At 38.9% G+C, this 25,259-nt stretch overlaps 1 protein-coding gene across 4 annotated transcripts in view; it reads right to left on the reverse strand.

Moving 5' to 3' along the window:
* Window positions 1–24,456, reverse strand: part of DNAJC13 (DnaJ heat shock protein family (Hsp40) member C13) — a 123,074-nt gene extending 98,618 nt beyond the window's left edge. The window contains exons 1-2 of one of the 4 annotated variants that reach the window (XM_073899927.1): window positions 24,248–24,456; window positions 5,536–5,616 (exon numbers count right to left, since the gene is read on the reverse strand). In XM_073899927.1, the coding sequence (XP_073756028.1) occupies window positions 5,536–5,603 (68 nt within the window). In that variant the 5' untranslated portion in view covers window positions 5,604–5,616; window positions 24,248–24,456. Of the gene's footprint in view, window positions 1–5,535; window positions 5,617–16,005; window positions 16,025–24,035; window positions 24,196–24,247 lie in introns of those variants that run through there. The other 3 variants (XM_073899943.1, XM_025882202.2, XM_073899937.1) reach the window with 3 other exon arrangements.
* Window positions 24,457–25,259: the final 803 nt, after the last annotated feature.

Below are 25,259 nucleotides of genomic sequence, written 5' to 3' on the forward strand. Positions count from 1 at the left end.
TCATGACCTGAGCCGAAAGCAGTCGCTTAACCAACTGAGCCACCCAAGCGCCCTCCCATGTTATCTTTCAAGACTTCTGTGTTTCACATTTAGGTCAGTGACCAATTTTGAGTTAACTTTTGTGAAAAGTGTAACGTCTGTGCCTAGATTTTTTTTTTTTTTTTTTTTTTGCATGTACACGTCCAGATGAAAAGACTATCTTTGCTCCTGGAGCTTGCTTTTAATACAACACTGTGTGTAAATACAAAATTCCTAAAAAGCAGATGCGTTATTATTGGCACTTTTGGATGAAAAATGCTCAAATCCCAGATTGCCTGATAATAAGCACAAAGAGTTATATAAAGAGAACACAAAAACAGTCCAAGATGCACTCATCTGAGGTTTAGAGGCTGGCAGGGTCAAGAGCTAGATCAATAAAGCAAGGGAAAAAACCCTCAGGATTTCTAGGATTATCAGAGTTGGTGACATCTGTAAATTCCAGATGGCTAAAGAGAGGAGTATCTCTTCTTTTGCAGGATTCTATTTCTACACATAAAGGTATCAGAAATTTGCCAGCTTCATTTTCAGTCGACTTTCCTCTCAATTTCCTGTATCTAGTCACTACACAGACTGTATATGAATGTCATAGCATCTGACATTTAATTCCACAGACTGATTACCATATATCCATCCTGACGTATTAAAATCTAGTGCAGATACTAAAGTGCTACTCTTAAATTCAGAGTATTTGCTACAATTAATGTATGCAAATACCAAAGTGATCCACAGGTAGATTTTATTTGTAATTTCCACCCAGAAAAAACTAAAAACCTGTATTTTGAAAATCACCCTAAAGTTTCCCAAAGTGAATCTGCACTTCTGCTTTAACTGAAATATACGCATTCTCCTTCCTATTAGAAATGGCTTGCTTCGGCCAAAAAGGAAACTTTGCTCTTTCATGAAAGAAAAGTGCTTTTTACTCCTGAAATCTATTCCCCTTTCCTGTTCCCTCCAGAGCAAACATATAGTTATGTACTTTGCAAGGGGAAAAATGACAAGCATAGGAGAAAAGGCTACTTTGCCAGCTAAGGAGACTACACTAACCTTGAATAGACCCGAATTATTAAGAGCATGGAATAGTGGCTGCAAAATGAGACACATGAAAACTATTACAAAGGTAATATGAAATAGGTCACATGAATATCCTCAACGGAAATACGTAAAAGAGGTTATTTTTAATTTAGAACATATCTAAATATATAGATGTTTAATTTAGACATATATTTTTAACTCAGAAATACATAGAAAGAAAAATATTTACTCATCTTTGCTGCCACTATCAATAACATTTTTCTGAATGTTGGGCCTGGGTTAGCAGTATGTATACAGGCATGAAGTCACTTAAAACTGAGGCCCTAAATCCCCAAAATCACATGTAGAATTTGTTGTAAATAGACTTATTTCTAGAGAAAGGATTCAATTAACAACTCTGAAACAATACAGAATTTTTAATGTTAGCCATTTGTTTTGTACATTAAGACTGATGAGGAATGCTTTAAAGTTAGATTAGAATTGGCCACATAAAATTGGTAGGTATAATAAAAATTTGAGTGCCACATAATAATTTACATGATTAATGAAATAATATCACACTCTGGAAATGCAAGATCTTTCAAGAAGGTAAAAGCTTCAAGGTGTGTACACTAAAAACAACAAAATACTGTTGAAAGGAAATTTAAAAGATGTAAATAAATGGAAAGACATCCCACTTTCATGGATCAAGTCTCAGTATTGTTATGGTGGCAATACTCCATTTGATCCACACATTTAATAAAATCCCTACCAAAATCCCAGCAGCCTTTTTTGTAAAACTGACTACCTGACTCTAAAATTCATATGGAAATGCAAGAGACCCAGAATAGCCCAATCTTGAAAACGAACAAAGTTGGAACCTCAAACTTCCTAGTTTTAAAACAGTACAAAGCTACAGTAATCAAGACAGTATAGCTCTGGCATAAGGTCAGGTATATAGATCAATGGGACAAAATTGGCAGTTCAGAAATAAACCTTTACATTTATGGCCTATTATTTTTGACAAGAGTGCCAAAACAATTCAATGGGGAAAGAATCATCTTTTCAACAAATGATGCTGGGGGTGCCTGGGTGGCTCAGTTGGTTAAGCGACTGCCTTCGGCTCAGGTCATGATCCTGGAGTCCCGGGATCGAGTCCCGCATCGGGCTTCCTGCTCAGCAGGGAGTCTGCTTCTCCCTCTGACCCTCTTCCCTCTCATGCTTTCTATCTCTCATTCTCTCTCTCTCTCAAATAAATAAATAAAATCTTAAAAAAAAAAAAAATGATGCTGGGACAACTGGATATCCGCATGCAAAAAGAATGAAGCTGCATCCCTATTTCACACTATATATAAAAATTAACCCAAAATCGAAGCTATAAAATTCTTAGAATATAGGAGTAAATCTTTGAGACCTTGGATTAGGTAACAGCTTCTTAGATATGACACCAAAAGCACAAATCACAAAAGAAAAACATAAACTGGATTTCATCAAAATCAAAAACCTTGTGCTTCAGGAGATAACCATCAAGAAAGTGAAAAGACAACCCACAAAATAGCAGAAACTATCTGCAAATCATGTATCTGATAAGCAACTTATATTCAGAATATATAATGAACTCTTACAACAACAAAAGGACAAATAACCCAAATAAAAAATGGATAAATTATTTGAATAGACATTTTGTGAAAAATATACAAATGGCCAACAAACACACAAAAAGATATTCAACATCTTAGTCATCAGGGAAATGCAAATTAAAACCACAACAAGGGGTGCCTGGGTGGCTCAGTCAGTTAAGCATCCGACTCTTAGTTTCTGCTCAGGTCATGATCTCATGGGGTTGTGGGCTAAGCCCCGCCTCAGGCTCTGCACTCAGCAGAGAGTCTGCTTGAAGATGCTCTCCTTCTGTCCCTCCCCCCACTCACGCACATATGTGCACACTCTCTCTCAAAAGAGATAAATAAATCTTTAAAAAAATAATAAAAATAGGGCACCTGGGTGGCTCAGTTGGTTAAGCGACTGCCTTCGGCTCAGGTCATGATCCTGGAGTCCCGGGATCGAGTCCCACATCGGGCTCCCTGCTCAGCAGGAGTCTGCTTCTCCCTCTGACCCTCTTCCCTCTCGTGCTATCTCTCATTCTCTCTCTCTCTCAAAAAAATAAAAAATAAAATCTTAAAAAAAAATAAAATAATAAAAATAAAATGACAGAGATACCACTTTATATCCATTAGGGTAGCTAAAATAAAAAAGAAGAGACAATGACAAGTGTTGGTAAGGATGTGGAGAAAGTGGATTCCTTATACCCTGATAGGATTGCAAAATGCTTTAGCCACTTGGAAAAGCTTGGCTATTCCTCAAAATGTTAAACGTAGAGTTACCATGTAACTCTATATAAGTCCATACAACATCAATTCCACTCCTAGGTATGTACCCAAGAGAACTGGAAATACACATTCACCCAAAAGGTTACACATAGACATTTACAGCAGCATTATTCATAATAGTAAAAAAGTGGAAACAATACCAATGGTCCATCAGCTGATGAGTGGATAAACAAAATGTGGTAAATTCATATAATAGAATATTACTTGGCAATAAAAAGAAATGAAATGCACAAGCTACAATAGGATGAACCTTGAAAACGTTATGCTAAGTGAAAGAAGACAATCATGCATCTGACTCTTTGTTTTGGCTCAGGTCATGATCTCAGGTTCATTGGGATGGAGCCCCATGTTGGACTCTGCACTCAGCAGAGTTTGCTTAAGATTCTCTTTGCTTAAGATTGCCCCTCCCTCTTTGTTCATGTGCGTGCATGCTAGCTCTCTCAAAATAAACAAATCTTAAAAAAAAAAAAAAGCTAATCTTGTGACAGAAAGTAGATTAGTGGCTGCCAGATGCTGAGAAGATAGGAAAAAAGGGAATTGCTAATATTAGAGAAAACTTTGAGGAAGGTGATGAAAGGGCTCCAAAAATGGTTAGTGTCCACTACTCTATTGAATATATTAAAAACCACTAATGGTACACTTTAAAAAGGTGAATTTTATGTTATGAAAATTTTATCTTAATAAAGATGTTATAAAAACAAAAAAGTTTCAAGGTGTCAATAATGGAGACAAGGAATTGCGCTGAGAGCACATAAACAGTTCTGCTCCAAATTACTACAGAAGGTAAAGAAAGAGGATTGTCTTAAGTCTTGGTCACAACTTTCCTAGAACGTCAAAAAAAAACTTTTCCAGATACCACAATTACTGACAAGCTCACAAAACAAAAAGTGTTCAGTAAGCTTATTCTTTAGAATTATTGTTTCAGTATGCTATACTTGTATTAAAAATAGAAGTTAGAGTATGATGATCAGGGCAACCTACCACTTAAGGAAAAAATAAAAATAATTTCAATATACAATTTTTTTTAAGGCTGATTCAAAGAACTAAAGAGACTCACACCACCCTGGGTATGTCAATTTTCTAACTTTGCTCAATGAAATTAAATGAAGAAAAAATTTCAAGACAAATATTCTACAAGTATAACAGTTATGCTCCCTAATTTAGGAGCTCGTACACTCTTTCAAAATTATAGTCAGTTTGCTAATGCAAACCAGAAACGCTACAGAATTCAGATGTTGCACCATTCTAAGAAGTTACTACCCTATTACCTAAAAGATGAAAAGTTCAGAAAAAGATCCAAAGTTACTGGCTTTGTGTACGTGGCATGGTTTATCTGAGGCCTGATTTGGAATAACGTGGTCACCTATTTGTCAAAGTGTGGGACGCTCATTTTACTTATTACACAAGAAACTTTTTTTTGGTAATAATCAAAGGTACCATCCACTGAATACTCAATGTATTTAAGGCATGATTTTAAAACCTTCACATGCTCCATGTCACTTCATTTAGTCCTCACAGCAATCTGAGGGGTAGGAATTATCACCGGTTTTACAAAAAGGAAACAGAAGCATCAACATCTTGGTCTGACCAGGCAGCCTACTAAAAAATGTCACTTCCTCTCCCAAGGAAAAAATAAGATCAAACCCAATTTTTTAAAATTCATTATAGGACTAAAGAAAGATTATAAAAACACTATTAGCATATTCTGACAGGCAAATCGACACAAAAATGCAGCCATCACACACAGGTTAGTCTCCAGGCAATAAAGCTATGGAATTAATACTCTGCCACTACTATATAATCCAATCACTAACTGACAACATCCAAGAAGGTAGACAGATGGTCTGTTTTCCTTTTGTTACTTTTAATTATTACCAACTCTTACCTAACACAGACAGAAAACTGGAAATGTCAAAAGAAAAAAGAACAATAATTTATTCTGAGTGTAGGATTTGCATTTAAAATATTCACATATGCTTTTCAGAAGAGAAGGGCTAAATGGCAAAAGTGAGCTGTGTGGTACTACTCAAGATATTGAAAATTATGTTTAAAATACTTCACAGAAGCACAGAAAAATAAAACCAACAGAAATACTTACTTTCCCCTCCATGAATGTTTTGTTGTGTAGAAACATGCCAAATCCTTGTTTTCCCTAATTATGTTCATTTTGTGCTGAAACCTAAAAGATAAAAATATGGCTGAATTTAGTACAGTTATCCTTCAAGTTTTTCCTGAATCTCCCATACCATACTTTCAGAGCTTGCCATACAGTACTGATTTTAAGGCACAGATTCTTCTACAAGACCATAGGTTTTAAGGAACAGGCACTAGTCGGTTCACGTCTCTCTCACATACTTTAGCACACCATATTGTGATTGTCTGCTCCCCTCCACTACACCGGGTTTCTTGAGGACAAGAATTGCCCTCAACATCCCAAGAGTAAAGAATCTAAGAAAAAATATTCATGTAAATGAATCTTTAAATCTCACATTACCAAACAATGCCCTTGCACAATATGGGCACCTAAAAATGTCTGCGAAGTATCAAATCAATTCCAAAAGGTTTTTGTTGAGTTACTAAGAGCCAGCTGTTCTGTTGTCACTGTCACTTTAAGGAGACCCACTGTAAATACAATTTAACTTAAAAATAACAATATTTTCATTACAAAAGTAATGCATGTCCACAGTAAAAAAAATCTAAAATGCTCATAATGCAAATCCTAGCATCTAAAGATAATCATTCTAGCCTCCCTTCTTCTATTTAGAATAGGCTTTTCTTTTTATTTTACTTTATTTATTTATTTGAGAGAGAACACAAGCAGGGGGAGAGGCAGAGGGAGAAGCAGACTCCCCGCTGAGCAGGGAGCCCAACATGGGGCTCGATCCCAGGACCCTGGGATCATGACCTGAGCTGAAGGCAGATGCTTAACCAACTCAGCCACCCAGGTGCCCCTAGAACAGGCTTTTTTAAAACAAAAGTGAGAGGGGCGCCTGGGTGGCTCAGTCATTAGGCATCTGCCTTCGGCTCAGATCATGATCCCAGGGTCCTGGGATCGAGCCCCGCATCAGACTCCCTGTTCAGCAGGAAGCCTGCCTCTCCCTCTCCCGCTCCCCCTGCTTGTGTTCCCTCTCTCGCTGTGTCTCTCTCTGTCAAATAAATAAATAATTTCTTTCAGGACTGGTTAATAAATAAATAAATAAATAAAATAAAAATAAAATTGAGATTGTCAATTGTACTGCTTAAGCCCGTTTTCACACAATTTTAACCTTCTTCTACAGAACCTTCTATGGAATTAAATTTTAAAAAGTGATTTTTTAAGGCTATATGGTATTCCATTGTATGAATATACTAGAACAATGCTACTTATAGTGTAATCGCAAGCATCAAGCTAAGTACAAAAATTGACAGTGTTTAGAAACCTGAAATTTTGGTGAGTGAACGCCTCTGGCTGAAGAGTACATAGACCAAACAGTTCAGGACCCTAAACTTGTGTGATGGACCACATGGTAATAGCCTCCTACCAGCTTCATGCAGAGGGACCATGTTGTCATATTTTAAAATTAGTCTACTGACTGTAACACAGAAGTGTATGAAACCCAGAACCCACTTAACTTCATGAAAAAAAATTTAAATTTTGCTAACTGTACAGGATAAATTATTGGAACTATTTACTAAGGAAAAGACTGATAAATTTTGAAAATACTACATAATTTGCTTCATACTGCATAAAGTTAAAATGAATATGGTCATTTATTTCTTCTTTTGTGACTTGACCATCTCTCCCTGCCCTTAGTAAGAAATGTACTTTTAAAAATACTGGATACATACCAAGTGTTAATGCACACTAAATAGCTAAAATTATGGTTCCAAACATATTATGGTTCACACTGGTTTAATTTTTTTTTATTCAGCAAGTATTCTTTTAATAACTTGAATAAAACTAATTTCATTCAAAAAAACACTTTTGTAACAGCTTTTTAAGATACAATTCACACACCAAAGAATTCACCCTTTCTAAGTGTACAATCCAGGGGTTTTTAGTATATTCAGAGTTCTACAACCAATGTTGTTTTTAGAACATTTTTATCCCCCCAAAAAGAAATCCTGTTAGCAGACACTCCTCATTCCCACTCACTCCCAGCACCTGGCAACCACTTATCTATGGATTTTCTGTCACTATGGATTTGCCTATTTTAGACATCTCATATAAATGAGTCATACAAAATGTGGTCTCCGTGACTGCCTTCTGTCATGTCTTTTAGCATGACATTATCAAAGTTCGTCCACACTCTGGCATGAATTAGTTTCCTTCTATTGTATAGATATACTACATTCTGTTTATCAGTTAATGGACATTTGTGTTGTTTCTACTTTCTTACTATTATGAATCATGCTGCTATATACATTTGTATGAACATGTTTTTATTTCTCTTGAGTATATATACCTGCACAGCAAAAACATTTTAAAAGACACTGCTATTTTGAAATTGCTTTCTTCATTCTTACTACTTGTTTTTGTATTAGCAAAGTGGTAAAGGCCTCCATACTCTATGTAGAACACTCTTCCCCTAGATACCTACATGGCTCACATGTCCTTCAAATCTGTATTCAAATGTCACTTTTATAATGAGGCCTACCCTAACTATCCTGTTATAAATTGTAATCACTCTCCTCATTCTACACCTTCAATTCCCTCTGACTCCTGCTCATTTTTCCTCTATGGCACCTTTCACTGTCTAGTGTGCAATTTATTATCCATCTAATCCTGCTACCATATCCAGAGAGAAGCATTTTTGCCGATTAAGCTCATTAACGTGTGTGTGTGTGTGTGTGCGTGTGTGCGTGTGTATCCCCAAAGCCTACAAGCGTTCCTGACACAAAACAGGTGCTCAGTATTTGAGTGAATGAATGAAATGCAGCAACCCCATGGGAAATTCTGATGTCCACTTTAAACTTCATGGTCTAACAAGTACTCATAAATAAGGTTTTGTCAAATCATCTGGAAAAGCATCAACTCATGCTCTGAGGAATAAGAGAACCACAAGTAACTGCAAGGTTAGGGAAATTTTAAGAGAGGAAATTACAGTCAACTGACATCTTCCTACTAGTATGTATGGAGACAGCTAAATATAGTCCTGACAGTTGGTGCGTTTTGTTTTTTTCCTGGATTGTGTATCTGAGATGAAACAGGCAGCCAACTAAGACTTATTAAAACCAGCAAACATTTTTCCTACCTTCTAAATCATTTGCAGTAAATGACGTCGCTGAAAAGAAACTTAGGTAGGATCTCTGAAAATATGCCAAAATAGTGAAAAATACAGGCCTACAGATGTTATCTTTCCCTTATATACTACGACTGAAGATTGGAATAAGGGAATGAGAAAGGAGGACTGAAAAGGTGATGGCCGATACTAAAGAGTGGAGTTTGGATTGCTAGTCCGTAACTTAAGATATCTGAATGACAGACTCTGTACCAAGGCCTATCTTAGAAAACTGACAAAAAATGTACTTGAGAGAAGAGTGACTGGTATCATAAGGGACTTTAAATTTAAAATGGAAGTGAGGGAAAAATAATAAAGACTTTAAAATGACAGCCCCAAAGAACTTAGAGCATGACCTGGGGGGGATCCTAAAGATGACTTCATAGGTATCGCTGATTTAGGGGAATACGTAACCCAAACAGATCTTTTAGGAGGGGAATTTAAAAAAGTTTACATCAAGAAGGCTTTCTACAACTTTCCGAAGACCTAGGCACTTGGTGGTGATGAAAGCACCATACTCCAGAGAGTTCTTAGGTTAGAACAGATAAAAGGAGAAAGGGAGAGAAGATCTAACACACACATTAATATAAAATTAAACTACTAGAAGATATATAAATGGCCAACAGGTATAAGAAAAGATGTTCAATGTCACTATCAGAGAAATGCAACTCAAAAGAACAAGAGGGGGTGCCTGGCTGGCTCAGTCGATGGAGCATGCAAATCTTGATCTCGAGATTGTGAGTTTAAGCCCCGAGTTGAGGAGATTGCCTAAAAATAAATAAGTAAAATCTTAAAAAAAAAAAGGGCATGAGATAGTACCTCACACCTGTTACAATGGTTATTATCAAAACAAACAAGCGAAAACCCCAAAAGACAACATGTTTTGGCAAGGATGTAGAGAAACTGAATATTGTTAGTGGGAATGTAAAATGGTATAAGCAGTATGGAAAACAGTATGGAAGTTCCTAAAAATTAAAAATAGAACTACCATATGATCCAGCAATCAAACTTCCAGGTATTTATCCAAAAGAACTGAAATTAGGATCTTGAAGAGCCAACACTCCCATGTTGATTGCAGCATTTTCTATAAAAGCCAAGATGTGGAAACAACTTCAAGTCCATCAACGGATGAATGAATAAAAAAAATGTGGCATACACATACAATGGAGTATTATTCAGCCTTGAAAAAGGAAATCTTGCAATATGCAACGTGGGTGAACTTTGGGAGACATGATGCTAAGTTAAATAAGTCAGTCACAGAAGAACAAATACTGCATGACTCCATGCAGTATTATATGAGTTATCTAAAATAGTCAAACTCATAGAAACAGAGAGAAGAATGGTGGTTGCCAGGAACTGGGGTGCAGTGGAAAGGGGGAGTTGCTAATCAATGGGTGTAAAGTTTCGGCTGTGCAAGATAATTAAGTTCCAGAGATGTGCCATACAGCATGGTGCCTATAGTTAACAATACTGTACTGCACACTTAAAAATCTGGTAAGAGGACAGATCTCATGTTGTGTTCTTACCACAATAAAATAAAATTTAAGAAAATTTTAAAGGAAACTACTGATTACCTGGCCTGAGAGAAGAAATACTGATGCAGATAACCATGTTGACAGAAAAATACAAGATTAAAGGAGTACTTCAACTCTTTAGACATCAGTAGAAGTTCCTGTGGCCAAAATCAGGACACCTGACAATTATCTCTAATATTTTAGGAAGCAACAAGTGATACTGCTATTGTGCATCCAATCCTGAATAACCACCACCAAAAAAGGCTAGTAAAATGGAAGTGCTTTTTTTGGAAGAAAAGTACTCCTTTATCTGAAAAGCTTGCTTTCAGCCATGTTATATGGCTGAGGTATATTTGAGAGGTAAGAGAGGGAGGAGATACTCACCTACATAGCCAAATACAGGGCTAATTCAGTGCTATGGATTACTTTGTCCGCATAGCCTCCTAATGTAAATCAGGATAACCCTTTTTTATTTAGAGCCCTCAGTAAAGATTACCCTGAAATTGGGGAGGCATGATGACTCTAACAAAAAGATTTAAGACATGTCCTGAAAACAAGGTCCATTGAGTATTCATCACGTGTTAATGATTAGATCAGGCCTTGACCATGCATTTATCTATCTACCTCATTTTGTCTCCATAACACCACCATGGTACAGATATGATGATTCCCATTTTATTGACAAGAAAACTTAGAGAATTTATATCACTTCTCCCTGGTCACACAGCTGATAAGTAGTTGGGCCAGACTGTGGACTCAATCTATTTAACTCCACACTCCACTTAACCTAAGCAGTAAAACCTTCCCTCGAATTCAGGAACTCAAAATAAATTCATTTTGACCATGTAACTACAGATGTATCATTTGACAGCACATTCCTGGATCAATTTAGAACTATTCTAATTATTACCTTCACACAATTTCAAACAATGAAACAAACTGCCATACTCAACACAAGGCAAAAGAAATAAAAGGCTCCAAGGCTGAATATTTCTGTCTATAGATAAGCTTTAAAAATTTTTTAAACGGGGTGCCTGGGTGGCTCAGTGGGTTGAATGTCTGCATTCAGCTCAGGTCATGATCCCAGGGTTCTGTGATCGAGCCCCGAAACCACGCTCCTTGTTCAGCAGAGAGCCTGCTTCTCCCTCTCCTTCTCTCTCTCCATCAATCAATCATCTTTTTAAAAAAAAGGCTAAAAAATGTTTTTAAATGAAGTGTTCAAAACAAACATGACAGAAATGTGCTACGAATATAGGATTCCAGGATAGTCTTTAAGGAGCTCGATAACAGAAAAATACTATTTTAACGAACACCTGAACTTACAAAATAACCAGATTAATGAGATCTGAGGCTGGGACCTACTTCTCAACAGTGTAATATTAACCTCTCCAAATTTTCAGGTAAATCTATTTTATATTATCAATAAAACCTCAACCACTTTGTGATGCATTCATTTAATCTAATAAAAAGGCAACTGGTCTGGAAACTGCAGTAACTCTTTCAGACCATGAAGATACTCCTGGACACACAAATAACTCACTAGTGGATAATGGCAATACACAAATATCAGAAAAATGCAGAAGAAATAGGATAAGAATATTCTGTACGGACTACGTATCATTCAAAGTGAGACTTGGAACAACTTCAAGAGAACCACTGGAAAATGAGTGAAGGCAAGTCTGGGGGTCCTCCAAGCACAGCGTTCAAGTGATGATTTAATCTTGTAACACAACCTTGAAATAGCTCCCTGTAGCACAGATACCAGACCACACTAAATGTAACTAACGACTACCACAAAAAGCTACACTAAACTAGTTTTAATTTCAATCTATCATCAAGGTAAGTAAGGGTGGCAAATTTTTAAAATGTTACGTATGGTTGAAGGCAGATTAGTAATAACTGCCATTTACTGACTGCATGACCTTGAAGAAAAGCTTCCTAAACTTAGAATCACGGTTCATCTATGAAAGAGAACAGTATTTGTAGCAAAAGGCTTTGGTGAGGACTAAATGAGATAAATAAAGGGTGGAATGTGATGCTTGGCTCAGGATAAGCACTCAAAAATATTAACTGCAATCATAATAGTTATTATTGTACTTTAAACATACTACCCTAGATATGAAATAGTTGTTTCATATCTCTCTATGACTGATTACCTCTCTTTCAGGCTTACAAGGCCCTGTATCTCTCTTAAGGTGTCTCAGGTGGGAAAGTTAAAATTTTTAAATTACTTAATCCTAAATCTTTTATCTTTTAATTTCAATCCTTGTACTATTTATTCAATGTATATCACCAAAGAATATCACTAGGATTTCTACCTTCAAAAATATAGTGTTTTATTGCTTTAATTGGTATTCGCAGTTTTCACCTGCTCATTCAAAAATAACTATAGCAATATATATTTCTTAAGCTGGGTTGACTATATGAGGGTGTCATTATTTTATTATCCATTGTTATCTTAGTCCTTACAATTTATTTTACCTAAAAAGGTTATTTTTTTTAACATTTTATTTATTCATTTGTCACAGCGAGAAGAGGAACACAAACAGGGCGAGTGGGAGAGGGAGAAGCAGGCTTTCGGCCGAGCAGAAAACCCCATGCAGGGCTCGATCCCAGGACCCTGGGATCATGACCTGAGCTGAAGGCAGATGCTTAATGACTGAGCCACCCAGGCACCCCACCTAAAAAGGTTTTTAAAAAGATATAAATAAGGGCACCTGGGTGGCTCAGTCAAGTCTGACTCTTCATTTCTTCACTCCCTAAAAATAATCTATGGTCCATTTAATATTTATGTATTTCTCCATTAATATTTACGTATTTCTTTAATAAGCTCCAAAAGTGTTTCTAAAATTGTTGCTCATAGGGGCACCTGAGTGGCTCAGATGGTTAAGCATCTGCCTTCGGTTCAGGTCATGATCCCAGGGTCCTGGGATCGAGCCCCACATCTGGCTCCTCGCTCTGCGGGGAGCCTGCTTCTCCCTCTCCCTCTGCCTCTCTCCCTGCTCATGCTCTCTCTCTCTGTATCTCTGTGTCTCAAATGAATAAATAAAATCTTAAAAAAAAAATAAAATTGTTGCTCATAGACAAAAACTCTTAGGCAACCATAATTCCCATTAATAGTGATAAAAATCATGCAAAACGTCTAGTATCAAGCAGCTCAAGCATCAAGCAGGTAACAGCAATAACAGTCATTTATAGGCACATTCTCTAAATAGCAATGAACTGTCCAACTAAAAAAATGTAAAACTTGTTGGATGAGATCTTGGTAGCAGCTGCATCATCAGCACTTGCCACCCCGCCAGTTGTTGAGACGTACTCAAGTTAGCAAGAATTTATCTGTTCAAACCAATTATTGCTTAAATTTCATCTCCTTCGGGGCACCTGGGTGGCTCAGTCGGTTAAGTGTCTGCCCTTGGCTCAGGTCATGATCCCAGCGTCCTGGGATGGAGCCCTGTGTCGGTCTCCCTGCTCAGCTGGGAATCTGCTTCTCATCACTCACCTCCCCCCACCCCTGTGCACGGGCCCTCTCAGGAGCACTCCGCTTGCTCTCTCTCTCAAGTAAATAAATAAAATCTAAAGAAAAAAAATTCATCTCCTTCATTCCTACAATAGTGTCCCACTTCAAATTCTCAAAGACCTACCCTTTTTTTGATGAGCAAAACACAAATTTACATAGTCTTTGTAACTAAATCACACAGAAAGCATCTCCAATTTTTTAAGTTGACTTCACCTGTTTTCGTTCCATACCTTATTATTATACCACCAACAGAGATTTTTTGCAACTTCAGTTTGTTCTTTGAGAGAATTGTTCTAGGGGTTAAAAAGTCAAATTCAGGGCAACACAGGCATTTTGGCTAAATTCACCCTATTCAATGAATTCCCTTGCTTCATGCTTTTGAACATTTAATGTTCTCACATTCTCTAATTTATTACTGGCAGTAAAACTGGCAATCCATTTAAGACCACTTATGAATAAAATGAGACCGATCTTTCAGAGGATACAATTTTGACACAAAACCACAGGATTTGAGAGTCCACTAAGCAGAAGCCTACACCAAATCGATACTAAGAACAAAAAACAGGTTGAATGGCCTCAACACCACAGACACCCAGACAGATTACAGCCAAGCTGTAAGCAAAAGTATCTGCACACAGAGCAAAACTAAGTGTATGTGCAAGTCTTGTGTTTAAGTAAAAACAGAGCCCTCGTTTAGCCAGAGATGAATGTGTATATTCAGAAAAATACAGATCTTCCTTGACTTACTATGGCATTACCTCCTGATAAGCCCACTGTAAGCTGAAAATGCATTTAATACGCTTAATTTACCAGTCTTCATAGCTTAGCCTAGCCTACCTTAAATGTGCTCAGAACACATGAGCCTATAGTTGGGCAAAATCATCTAATACAATGCCTATTTTATAACAAAATATTGAGTAGCACATGTGATTTACTGAATACTGTACTGAAAGTGAAAAACAGAATGGTTCTAAGTCTATCAGTTGTTCCCCCTTGTGACTGCACGGCTGACTGGGAGCTGTGGCTCGCTGCCACTGCCCATGGTCACAAGAGGAGGATGCCGCATAGCGCTAGCCTGGGAAGGTATCAAAACTCAACAAAGTATGGTTTCTACTGAATGCATACCACTTTCACACCATCATACAGTTGAAAGATTTTAAGTCAAGGTATCATTAAGTTGGGGACCATATGTGATACACTAGTGAATAAATGAAGGAAATGGCTTTAATAAACACTATTTGCCTTTAAAGCACATTTTGCATGACCCACTGAGACAAATTTTTACACAACTTGGAGAGAGCAGATGAGATACTAATTTTTACACTTTGAGTCTGTAACATAAAGAATTCTGCTCTCAAATAATGAATTAAAAACATGAGTTTGTCCTAAAATGCATTAAAAAATAAGATGGATAGGGGCGTCTGGGTGGCTCAGATGGTTAGGCATCTGCGTTGGGCTCAGGTCATGATCTCAGGGTCCTGGGATCGAGCCCCGTGTCGGGCTCCCTGCTCAGCGGGAAGCCTGCTTCTCCCTCTCCCTCTACTGCTCCCCCTGCTTGTGTTCTATCAAATATATAAATAAAATATTTTAAAAAAATAAGATAGATAGAAAGATGGATATATGATAAAGCAAGTAGTAAATGTTAATGTGAAAATCTTGGAGATGAGTATATGAGTATGTATGTAATGTAAAGTTCTCTCAACTTGACTGTAGATGAAAAATTTATTTGGGGGGAGAATTGCATTTACCTTTATTTTCTGACCAAGCTCACCTATAGAAATGCTGTTTTTCTGCTACACTGTGACACTACACCTGAAAATACGATATACAGTCACATGATAGGAACTAATTTATTAACTTAATATTTCCTCATACAGCTATATCCTATTAAAAATGCAGGGGGAAGGAGACCACTTCTAAGGCAAAGGCTAACCTTGAGTAATAACCAAAGAGAGAATCCCTTAATACTAGCTTTTTAAAGGCCTACATTTGGGGCATCTGGGTGGCTCAGTCCTTAAGCGTCTGCCTTCAGCTCAGGTCGTGATCCCAGGGTCCTGGCATCGAGCCTCGCACCGGGCTCCCTGCTCAGCGGGTAACCTGCTTCTCCCTCTCCCACTCCCCTTGCTTGTGTTCCCATGTCAGGCTCCCAGCTCAGCGGGGAGTCTGCTTCTCCCTCTGCCTCTCCCCCTGCTTATGCTCTGTTTCTCTCTTAAATGAATAAATAAAATCTTAAAAAAAGACCCCTGTACAGTAGGTATTATACACATTACACATACTGATTTGTTCCTTATTTAGAAGGAAATGCTTTTGCCTCTACTTGTGTTATATATTAAAACATGAAGCTGAAAATTAAAAATTAGAAAAGAAAGGGCGCCTGGGTGGCTCAGTCGTTAGGCATCTGCTTTCGGTGCAGGTCATGGTCCCAGGGTCCTGGGATCGAGCCCCACGTCGGGCTCCCTGCTCCACGGGAGGCCTGCTTCTCCCTCTCCAGCTCCCCCTGCTTGCGTTTCCTCTCTTGCTGTGTCTCTCTCTGTCAAATAAAGAAATAAAATCTTTAAAAAAAATAAAGGCCTACATTTATTTGTAACTGGATTCAAAATCTGAGTGAATTACATCACTTGGCTACTTGTTTCAAATAAAAGGTAAAAATATAAATAGTTAATGTTCCAATTTTAGATATGCTGCTGAAGCCAGCACAAAATATAAAGTTAACGGAACATTAATTTTTATCCAGATTAAAAAGTTACAACTAGACTGTCTTAGATAGAATGTGCTGTGTATGGAGGAAACTGATAGGAACTTTAGCCTCTTTTAATTTTTTTTTTTAAGATTTTATTTATTTGGGTGCCTGGGTGGCTCAGTTGGTTAAGCGACTGCCTTCGGCTCAGGTCATGATCCTGGAGTCCCAGGATCGAGTCCCGCATCGGGCTCCCTGCTCAGCAGGGGGTCTGCTTCTCCCTCTGTGACCCTCTTCCCTCTCGTGCTCTCTTTCTCTCTCTCTCAAATAAAATCTTTAAAAAAAAAAAAACTTCAAAATAAATAAATAAATATACAGCTTATAAAACAGATCACAAAGTAAGGTTTTAATACATCCTACCTTAGCTTTCTAAAAGCGCTGAAGAACCCACTAACTCCAGAAATAAATGTGGTTGGAGAAGACAGTGGTACTGTCAAATTTCAGTTTACAATCATATCTCCAAATAACTGCCCAGAAGTTATAATATTGAAACCTTTGCCTTGTCTGCCACATCAAAATGAACTTTTAAATACTTCCATCACCACAGTGTAAGGCAAAATAATCTAAGATCCATCTCCCCATTCTTTAAAAATCCATTCCTTTCCAATTAGAAATCAGATACATATTCATGAAATAAAAGGGCAAGGGAAACTCAAAAGCAACCCCTAAATCTGAAGAAACACTTTTAATAGTATCTTAATTGGGGGAGGGGCAAGCATAAATACCACAGTAGTTAATTTTGTTGGCCATTCCTGTGCAATATAAATATTGAAAAAAATACATCTTTACATTTTAATCACATGTATGCTGATGTCATCCGAGGGAATAATTCTTACTTCTCATAAAATGGACCTCTAGCTGTTGTAACAAAAAGTTTTTTTCTAAGATGCATGATTATGACTTTCCTTTCCAAAACTTAAAAACAGCCCTGAATATTCACCTAAAAAACCCAAACAAATGTGTTCATTTAAGCAATCCTGTGAAATCGATGCTAATGATCATTTACAGGTTTGTACACATTCCTGAAAATTTTTAGACCTAATTTCTATTTTATCTTTGAAGCTAACTTAGCTCTGCAAGAATAAAACGTACTAGTCCAATAAGCTCTTCTTTAGCTCACAAACAGGTACTTAATAATCTTCCTCTATTATACTAAATAGACCCTAATGGGTAAGAGACTGTCAATTGCCATGTTTTAACTTGTTGCTGCTTTTTCTATCACTGTAGTGAATGCATAATGGAGGACTAAATTTCCTAAGCATATTACAAATTCTTCTTAGAGGAAGTTTTATAGTAAGCATCCTAATAGGCAAATACACTATTAAAAGACAAGGAGCTTAGGCTACTACAATTTCCCTTTCACCCAACACAAAATAGCAACATGTAGGTTCCTCCTTGGGCTCTTTCTGAAATATCCCTGTTATTCCTAACTCTGCCATAGTTCTTCAGATTTTACAGAACACCTCAAATCTACCAGTTAACTAAAAAAAAGGGAAAACTCCACTTTTAAAATTCAACCCAGCACATCTACGGTTGGGGGGAGGGAATGGCTTTATCTACTCTTAAGATTTGGCAAACATCCAAAATACATTCTGTATCTTAACTAGAAGTTTGAGGGGGAGAGAAACCTCATAGCACTAGATGACTAAGGAATACATGTCTGAAATCCATGTATAAGAATTTAAATTTTACTATAATTAGCACAGGATTTATGAAATATTAAGGGAAATCTATATTCATAACCTTATCAATCCTTCATGTTCTGGCAACTATACTTGACAAAATTAAAACATTTAAGTAATTATTTTAGATTGCTTTGGGGTTTTGTTTTTGATTTGTTCATCACAGATCAAATTTTTGCTCATCAACTTCACAGAGGTATCACCAATGGCCATGCGCTAAAAATGTGAACACCACTTAGGCAGTTTGGTCTACTTCTAAGGGCAACTTAGAACGCTGCAACAATAAAATCCCATTGAATGTAGACTTCGTTGTTTTTTTAAGATTTGAGAGAGAGTGCACGCGCACATGCACGCACACATGAGCAGGGGCGAGGGAGAGGCAGAGGGAGAAGCAAGACTCCCTGCTAAGCAAGGAGCCTGATGCAGGACTCGATCCCAGGACCCTGAGGCATGACCTGAGCCAAAGGCAGCCGCTTAACTGACTGAGCCACCCAGGCGCCCAACTTTGTTTTAGAGATCACTATTCTCCATAAGCAGTCCATAAAAGTGCAAGTAAAACTCAAATATGCAGGCTGTTGAATAAAGAGCCTGTGAAAAGAACTACTAGCAAATTATGTTTCTCTTTATTGATAAAATTAGTATTTTACTGAACAACACTTAAGTTAGTAAGATGATCACAACCGTGGGCGCCTGGGTGGCTCAGTCATTAAGCATCTGCCTTCGGCTCAGGTCATGATCTCAGGGTCCTGGGATCGAGCCCCGCATCAGGCTCCCTGCTCAGCAGGAGGCCTGCCTCTCCCTCTCCCACTCCCCCTGCTTGTGTTCCCTCTCTCACTGCCTCTCTGTCAAATAAATAAAATCTTAAAAAAAAAAAAAAGATGATCACTACCATGTTGGTTTAAGTTACTACAAAAATATTCCCAAATCAGTGATTCTCAAAGGAGTTCCCACAATTAGAAATCACTCCATACTTCAAGAGATGTTACTGATTGGCATGTGCTGAGCATGTGAAAACTGCTGAAGCAGAAAAATGTGTTTGAAAACCACTGACTACAATTTTAAAGACACTATGATTAAAACACTGAAGTAGGGGCTCCCAGTGGCTCAGTCCGTTATGGGTCTGCCTTCAGCTCAGGTCCTGGACCCTGGGTCCTGGGTCCTGGAATCGAGCCCCATATTAGGGTCACTGCTCAGTGAGGACTCTCCCTCTCTCTCTGCCTCTCCCCTCCGCTCATGCTCTCTAATAAAGAAAATCTTAAGGCAATAAAAAAAGAGAGAAACACTAAAGTAGTCCCCTCTATCCACAGGAAATGTGTTCCAAGACCCCCAGTGGATGTCTAAAACCACATAGTACCAAATCCCATATAGATTCTTTCCCTGTAATGGGAAATTAAACATTACCTATAATGTTTAATTTATAAATTAGGTACACTGACATATTAACAATAAGAACAATTATAAAAATATACTGCAATGTTATGTGAATGTGATCTCTCTCAAAATTTACTGCACTACACTCAGCCTTTTGATTTGAGATAAAATGCCTATGTGATGAGATTATATGAGGTAAATAGCACAGGCACTGTGATACAGCATTAGGCTACTGAACTTTTTTTTTTTTTGAGGATCATCTGATTCTGGACTGCTACTGACCTCAAGTAAAAGAAACTATGAAAAGTGAATAAGGGGTGACTACTGTATTATGATTTAGTGGATGGGGCTAGATAACCCTCAATGTACAAGACAGTCCCACAGGTTGAGAACTACCCTCAACTGACTTCCAAATATCCAATTGGGCATTAAGATAGGTAAAAACCTATTTATAACTGATCCCAATTTTAATTCTGTATTAAATATAAATCACAAAGTACATTTTGCAGAGTTTAATACGCACATAATTTTCTAGGAATGTACCTATCATGTAAATGGAGAGATTATATTTTTGAGCCTCCCGGCTTTTGACAGTGTCTGTATTTTGTCTTCATTTCTGAAAAATATTTTTGCTGTTTTTTTCTATTGGTACTTTAAAGCTGTCACTCGACTGTCTTGTTTGCATGGTTTCTCTGCTTTAACTCTTTTTCCTCTGTATAGGCTTCTCTTTTCTTTGGCTACCTTCAGGATTTTCTCTGTCCTTTGTTTACTTACCTCCTCAGTTTAAATATGATGTCAAGGTGTGTTTTGAGTTTGCGGGGTGGGGGGGTGGTATTTATCTTGCTTGGTATTCTCTAAGCTTCTGGATCTGTGGTTTGATGTCTGACATTAATTTTGGAAATTTGTCTATTATTTCCTCAACATTTTAATATTTCTTCTACTCTGTTCTTCGTCTGGGATTCTAATCATTTATATATTAAAATGTTTAGTACTATGCCCAAGCTCTAGGGTGTTTTAACTTTTTTGTGTGTCAGCTGGGTAAATTTCTTCTACCAATTATAATTTCACTGATTCTTTCCTTGGCTATGTCAATTCTGACAAGCCCAAAAGCATTCTTCATTTCTTTACTGTGTAATACCTCTAGCATTTTTGATTCTTTCTTATAGTTTCTATCAGCTAAAATTACCCATCTGATCTTGCATGTTATCCACTCTTCTCCTCAACCTTTAACATATTATAGTCATTTTAAATTCCCTAGCAGATAACAACATTTATGTTAATCTAAGTGTACTTCTGATTGCTTTCTCTACAGAATTTTCCTTTGGCCTTTGTATGCCTTATAAATTTTGTTTGAAAGCTGGACACATATAGAAGAGATTGAGGTAAATAATTTTTGTGACTAGAAATGGACACATCTTTTCTTTGCTAGGTCTTTAGTGCAGGGTTTGTGTTAATCTGTTTAGGAGTTGGGCTGGATTTATGATTTGCCGTTGCTATGGTTATTCTCAGTGTATCACAGGCTTCAAAAATCTCCAGAATAGCTGGTGCCTATGGTGGGGGATGGTTTACTACAGCAATGTCTATCGGATTCTTTGTGCTGTGCCTCTTTGCATGATATTGTTCCTGGTAATATTCTGCATTCACTTGTTACTCAAAACTTCTTAGAGTGGCAGGGGGATCGAGATAGAATCTTTGTAGTTCTGATTAAGGTTCAGTCTTAGGCATACACTATACCCCTGGATCTCAGGGGTGTGATCTTCTTGTTCCTCCTGGCTGCAGTTTTAAGCTCAGTGCCCCTCCCAGAGGAGATTCGTTCCCCTTTTCTTGCATTGCCCCAGCTCAGTGAATGCTAACCAAGGGGCCAGCAGAGATGCCCTTCCCTTCACAGATTAAGGTTATTGTTCCATAAAAGAGACAGAGAAAGAATCAGTTTTGTGCCCCTCTTAAAAGCTCTGCTGCTTTTCCCCTCCTCTAGGTCAGCACCACAACAGACACTCCCCAGGGTTCTTTCCAATCTTTTCTAACAGTGCCTAGCGAGTTTGTAGAGAAAGAGCTTGGAAGAAGGTGCACTCAGCCTTCATCAACTTGTCAGCTATTCTAGCTGAACTCTTCTTACCAGTGTCCAGTTGTGTCCAATGAAGGTGACACTGAATTCATGTACCCTCTCACCTTAAAAGATTGGCCAATGGTTTGCTCGGTGACCTCAGTTCTTTAACAGTTCTCAAAAAAAAAAAAAAAGTCAAGAATTTAAAGTGAGTCCCATTTTTTTTTTGGTGCAACAGTGACAGCAAAGCTTCTTTTTGTCCCAGGACCAAAGCCAGAAGGTGATTATATTATTTAAAAACTATCTCCAGATAATCGAGCGGGTGTTACAAATTGTTTGGAATAAAAAGGGAGTCTTTCTTGGGTTTAACGAAGTTGAGAAACACTGACTTAAAGGATTTCTTTCAAAACAACTCCCCTTTAACCACTGCTAAATATTACAGTCAACATTTGGCCTGAAACTATTAGCAACCAAATCTTTGCTATAGTTTACCTGCACAGCCTTGCTTCTATTTTACTAGTTTTAAGTACCTCAGAGAAGCAGGGGAAAGGTAAATGCAATGAAAATCAGCTGTGTAAACAGACCTGGTTAAGGAACGGAGCCAAATGAGTTAAAACAGATCCTTTTTATTTCAACTGTAATTTAGTATCTATTGAGAACCAGTTTCCACTATCAACCTTTTTTACAAATTTAATAAAGCCAGCATTGTTATAGTCCACCTCAGCAACTACCGTCTATTTATTTGTGGATAAAGCTAAATTCTTACAAATAACTCCTGTTTTCCATGGTTCCATAACTTTTGCACTGATAACGTTCATTTGGTTTAGCCTATTTACTACTGTCACTTTAGAAAAAGAGGAACATCCATTGCCTCCCAGTGGAATACAAATGGTGGTATTTTCCATGAACTGGACTATAGACTTAAGGTTCCTGACATTCCTCTCTTAATAACCTCCTGACTATTCTTTTCCTCCCTTAATATGTTCTACTTCCTGTTCTCAAACTGGGAATACAGTGTAACATTTTCTAAACAGGACTTATGCCCCATTGTGATATTAACAGCAAAAGCCAAGTTTGAGCTATAGGTGCTTAAACACTGTTTCATGTTACATTTAATATGTTAACAAGGTTTTAGGTTATATGCCAAATTCAGTCAAACAATATAGCACTTTCCAGAAACCAAAGAAATGTGAATCAAGTCTTTTTCGGACAGCGAGTTTCTGACGAGTTTTTGAAATTCCCCTTTTTTTTTTAACTTTTTAGGGCAAATCCTATTTCATATTTCCATAGACTCTCAGAATACTGGTAATATACTACAAAACCTGACCACTGTAATTTCCTCAAACTCAGCAGACGGTACTTTCAAACCTAGAAATCTATCAGATCCATAAAGTAAAAAAGAGAATACAGCAAGAAAGACAGTCACTGGGGCAGATCCTGAAGAAATATTCTGAAATTTTTTTCGCGAAGACATTACACTCCAAGAGGCTCAAAATAACCCAACAGTATAAAGTCCTTCACAGAGGAGGTAAAAGCATCAGGCCTAGGCCCTCCTGATTAGAAGAAATCACAGTAGGGTAAAAGGGAAAAGCAGAGAAGGGAAGAGAGAAATCATTACTTTGGGAGACCATAGCCTCATTAGGGGGAGATTTTTTAACCCCCCCCTCAAAAAAAAACTGATAAAGGAAACAATCTGAAAACATCAACTGATAAAACAATCTCAAGACAAGAGTAGGTAACTGAACACCCTACAATAAGAGAGTTTAAGGGAAGGCACTCATTCTTAAGTCAAATCTGCGTTTAACCGCCACTTCACTGAGCGTCTGAGTCCTACTTCACCCATTCCAAAGGCCACATTCAGAGGCAAAATCACAGCAGTGAAGGAAAGGCCACTGAAAATAAGCTCCGCTGCAGGAAAGGAAAAACCTGGGGGTAAACTTGATTTTGGAAAAGGGAGAGCCTGGAGAAGAAACGACGCGGGTGCTCCCCACCTCCAAACGAAACGAAACAAAGCAAAGAAAGTCAAAGTCTAAACCGGACGTGGGGGGAAGGAAGGTCGCGGACCCCAGGAAACAGGAGTTGCCGGCAACCAACACAAAGTGTGTTCAGAGTAGGAAGCTGGAAGGGAATCCTGAGGGCGGAGCCCAGAGGGGAGTAAGGGGTGTGTGGGGTAAAGATGTACAGACGGGATCTGGGGACCATGGTAGGTAGAAAACGGGAAAACGATCCAAAAAAGAGGGGTGGGGCTGAACAAGGCAGCGCCCAGGGATGTCACCTGGAGCCGGGGGGGATCCGACGGGAGAAACCAGACCAGCAGCCTTGGGGGAGGGTAATCTGCTTTCCCTTAGCAGCTGGAGGCTGCGACGGCCAAGACACCACCCCTTTTTTCTCCTGTCCTTAGCCCCCCAAGTCCCCGGGGCGTGGGGAAGGGATAAGGCAGAGCCCCAGAGGCCGGTGCCCGGAGTGGTTTACCTTCGCGGGAGGCTGGAGAGGCTCCAGCCCGAGCTCCTCCCGCCGCCGGCTCTGCGTCCGGAGTGAGATGAGGCGCCCTCCGGCCTCCCCCCCAACCACTTCCCCTTTCCCCCTTCGGGGCCCTGTAGCTCCGCTGCCGCGGGTTCCTGGTGCCGCGGCGGCCCGGCTTCCCCGCCCCCTCCGCCTCCTCCCTCTGCCTCTCAGAGGCTCACTCTGGAGGCCGCCATCTTCGCTCAGGCTTTCAGCAACCGCGCTCCAATACGCCTGCGTCGCCACCGCCCAGGCTGTCACGAGACCCGGTCAGCTGATTTCAATTCTTCCGCTTTCTGTCCCGCCCCACCCCCCGCATGCATTTCTCGGCTCTCCCCGTCCCATTCGCCCCCTTTCGCAGAAATTCCGCGTTCTACCGGCCCGCCCGTCCCGCAGAATTTACACATGCGCCGAGTGACGGGGCCAGCTGTAGGAGCCGGAGTCCACGCAGTGCCAAGGAGGACCCGCCCTGGAGCGCGCGCGCGCTCGCGGGTGGAGCCACGCCCTCCGGCTTGTTCTCTCCTAAGGTCACGCCCCTCGGCGTGTGGCCCTGAGTCCTGCGGGCGACTGTGGTGCGTCCCAGCTCTTTACACTGTTAATCCCCTGAAGTCTTCTTTTAAAGCCTTTCCCCAGCTTCGCCCCAGACTTCAAATGCTGTGGAATATCCGCGAGGCAATCCGAAGGCTCAGCCTGCTACCTGGTTTGGCTGGATTGCGAGCCAGCAGGTTCACCGCTATTAAGACTTCCAGAATGACAGTTGAGGGTTTAAATTTTAGTTGGTCTAAAAAAATTAAATAAATAAATAAATAAATAAATTTTAGTTGGTCTGGGAGGTCGCCAAGATTAAAGCTTGGGAGGTGACTACGGCTTGTCAGGAAGATAATACTGACACCTCCATTTATTGTCTGCTGATCACGTGCCAAGGGTTTTATTTGCATTAGTTAAACCTCAACTCTGAAGTAGGAATTATCCTCGTTTTGCGGATAAATTAAGGCACTTCCCCACAGTAATGGACTTGGTGTTTGAACCCTAACAGTCTGACTCCATAGTCTGTACCCTCAGGACCATCTCCCGTGTTCAGTTGCTCTTAATTTGTGTGTTCAACAAAGGAGCTGGAGGTGGGGCGTCAGGTTAGAGAAAAGAGGGGACATTGTGTGTTACCTGTGAGCAAGTTTAGGAAGTTCTTACAGTCTC

The sequence above is a fragment of the Callorhinus ursinus genome, unplaced genomic scaffold (genome assembly GCF_003265705.2).
Source record: "Callorhinus ursinus isolate GAN/ISIS: 27379988/994484 unplaced genomic scaffold, GSC_fseal_2.0 scaffold1, whole genome shotgun sequence".
NCBI lineage: Eukaryota > Metazoa > Chordata > Mammalia > Carnivora > Otariidae > Callorhinus > Callorhinus ursinus.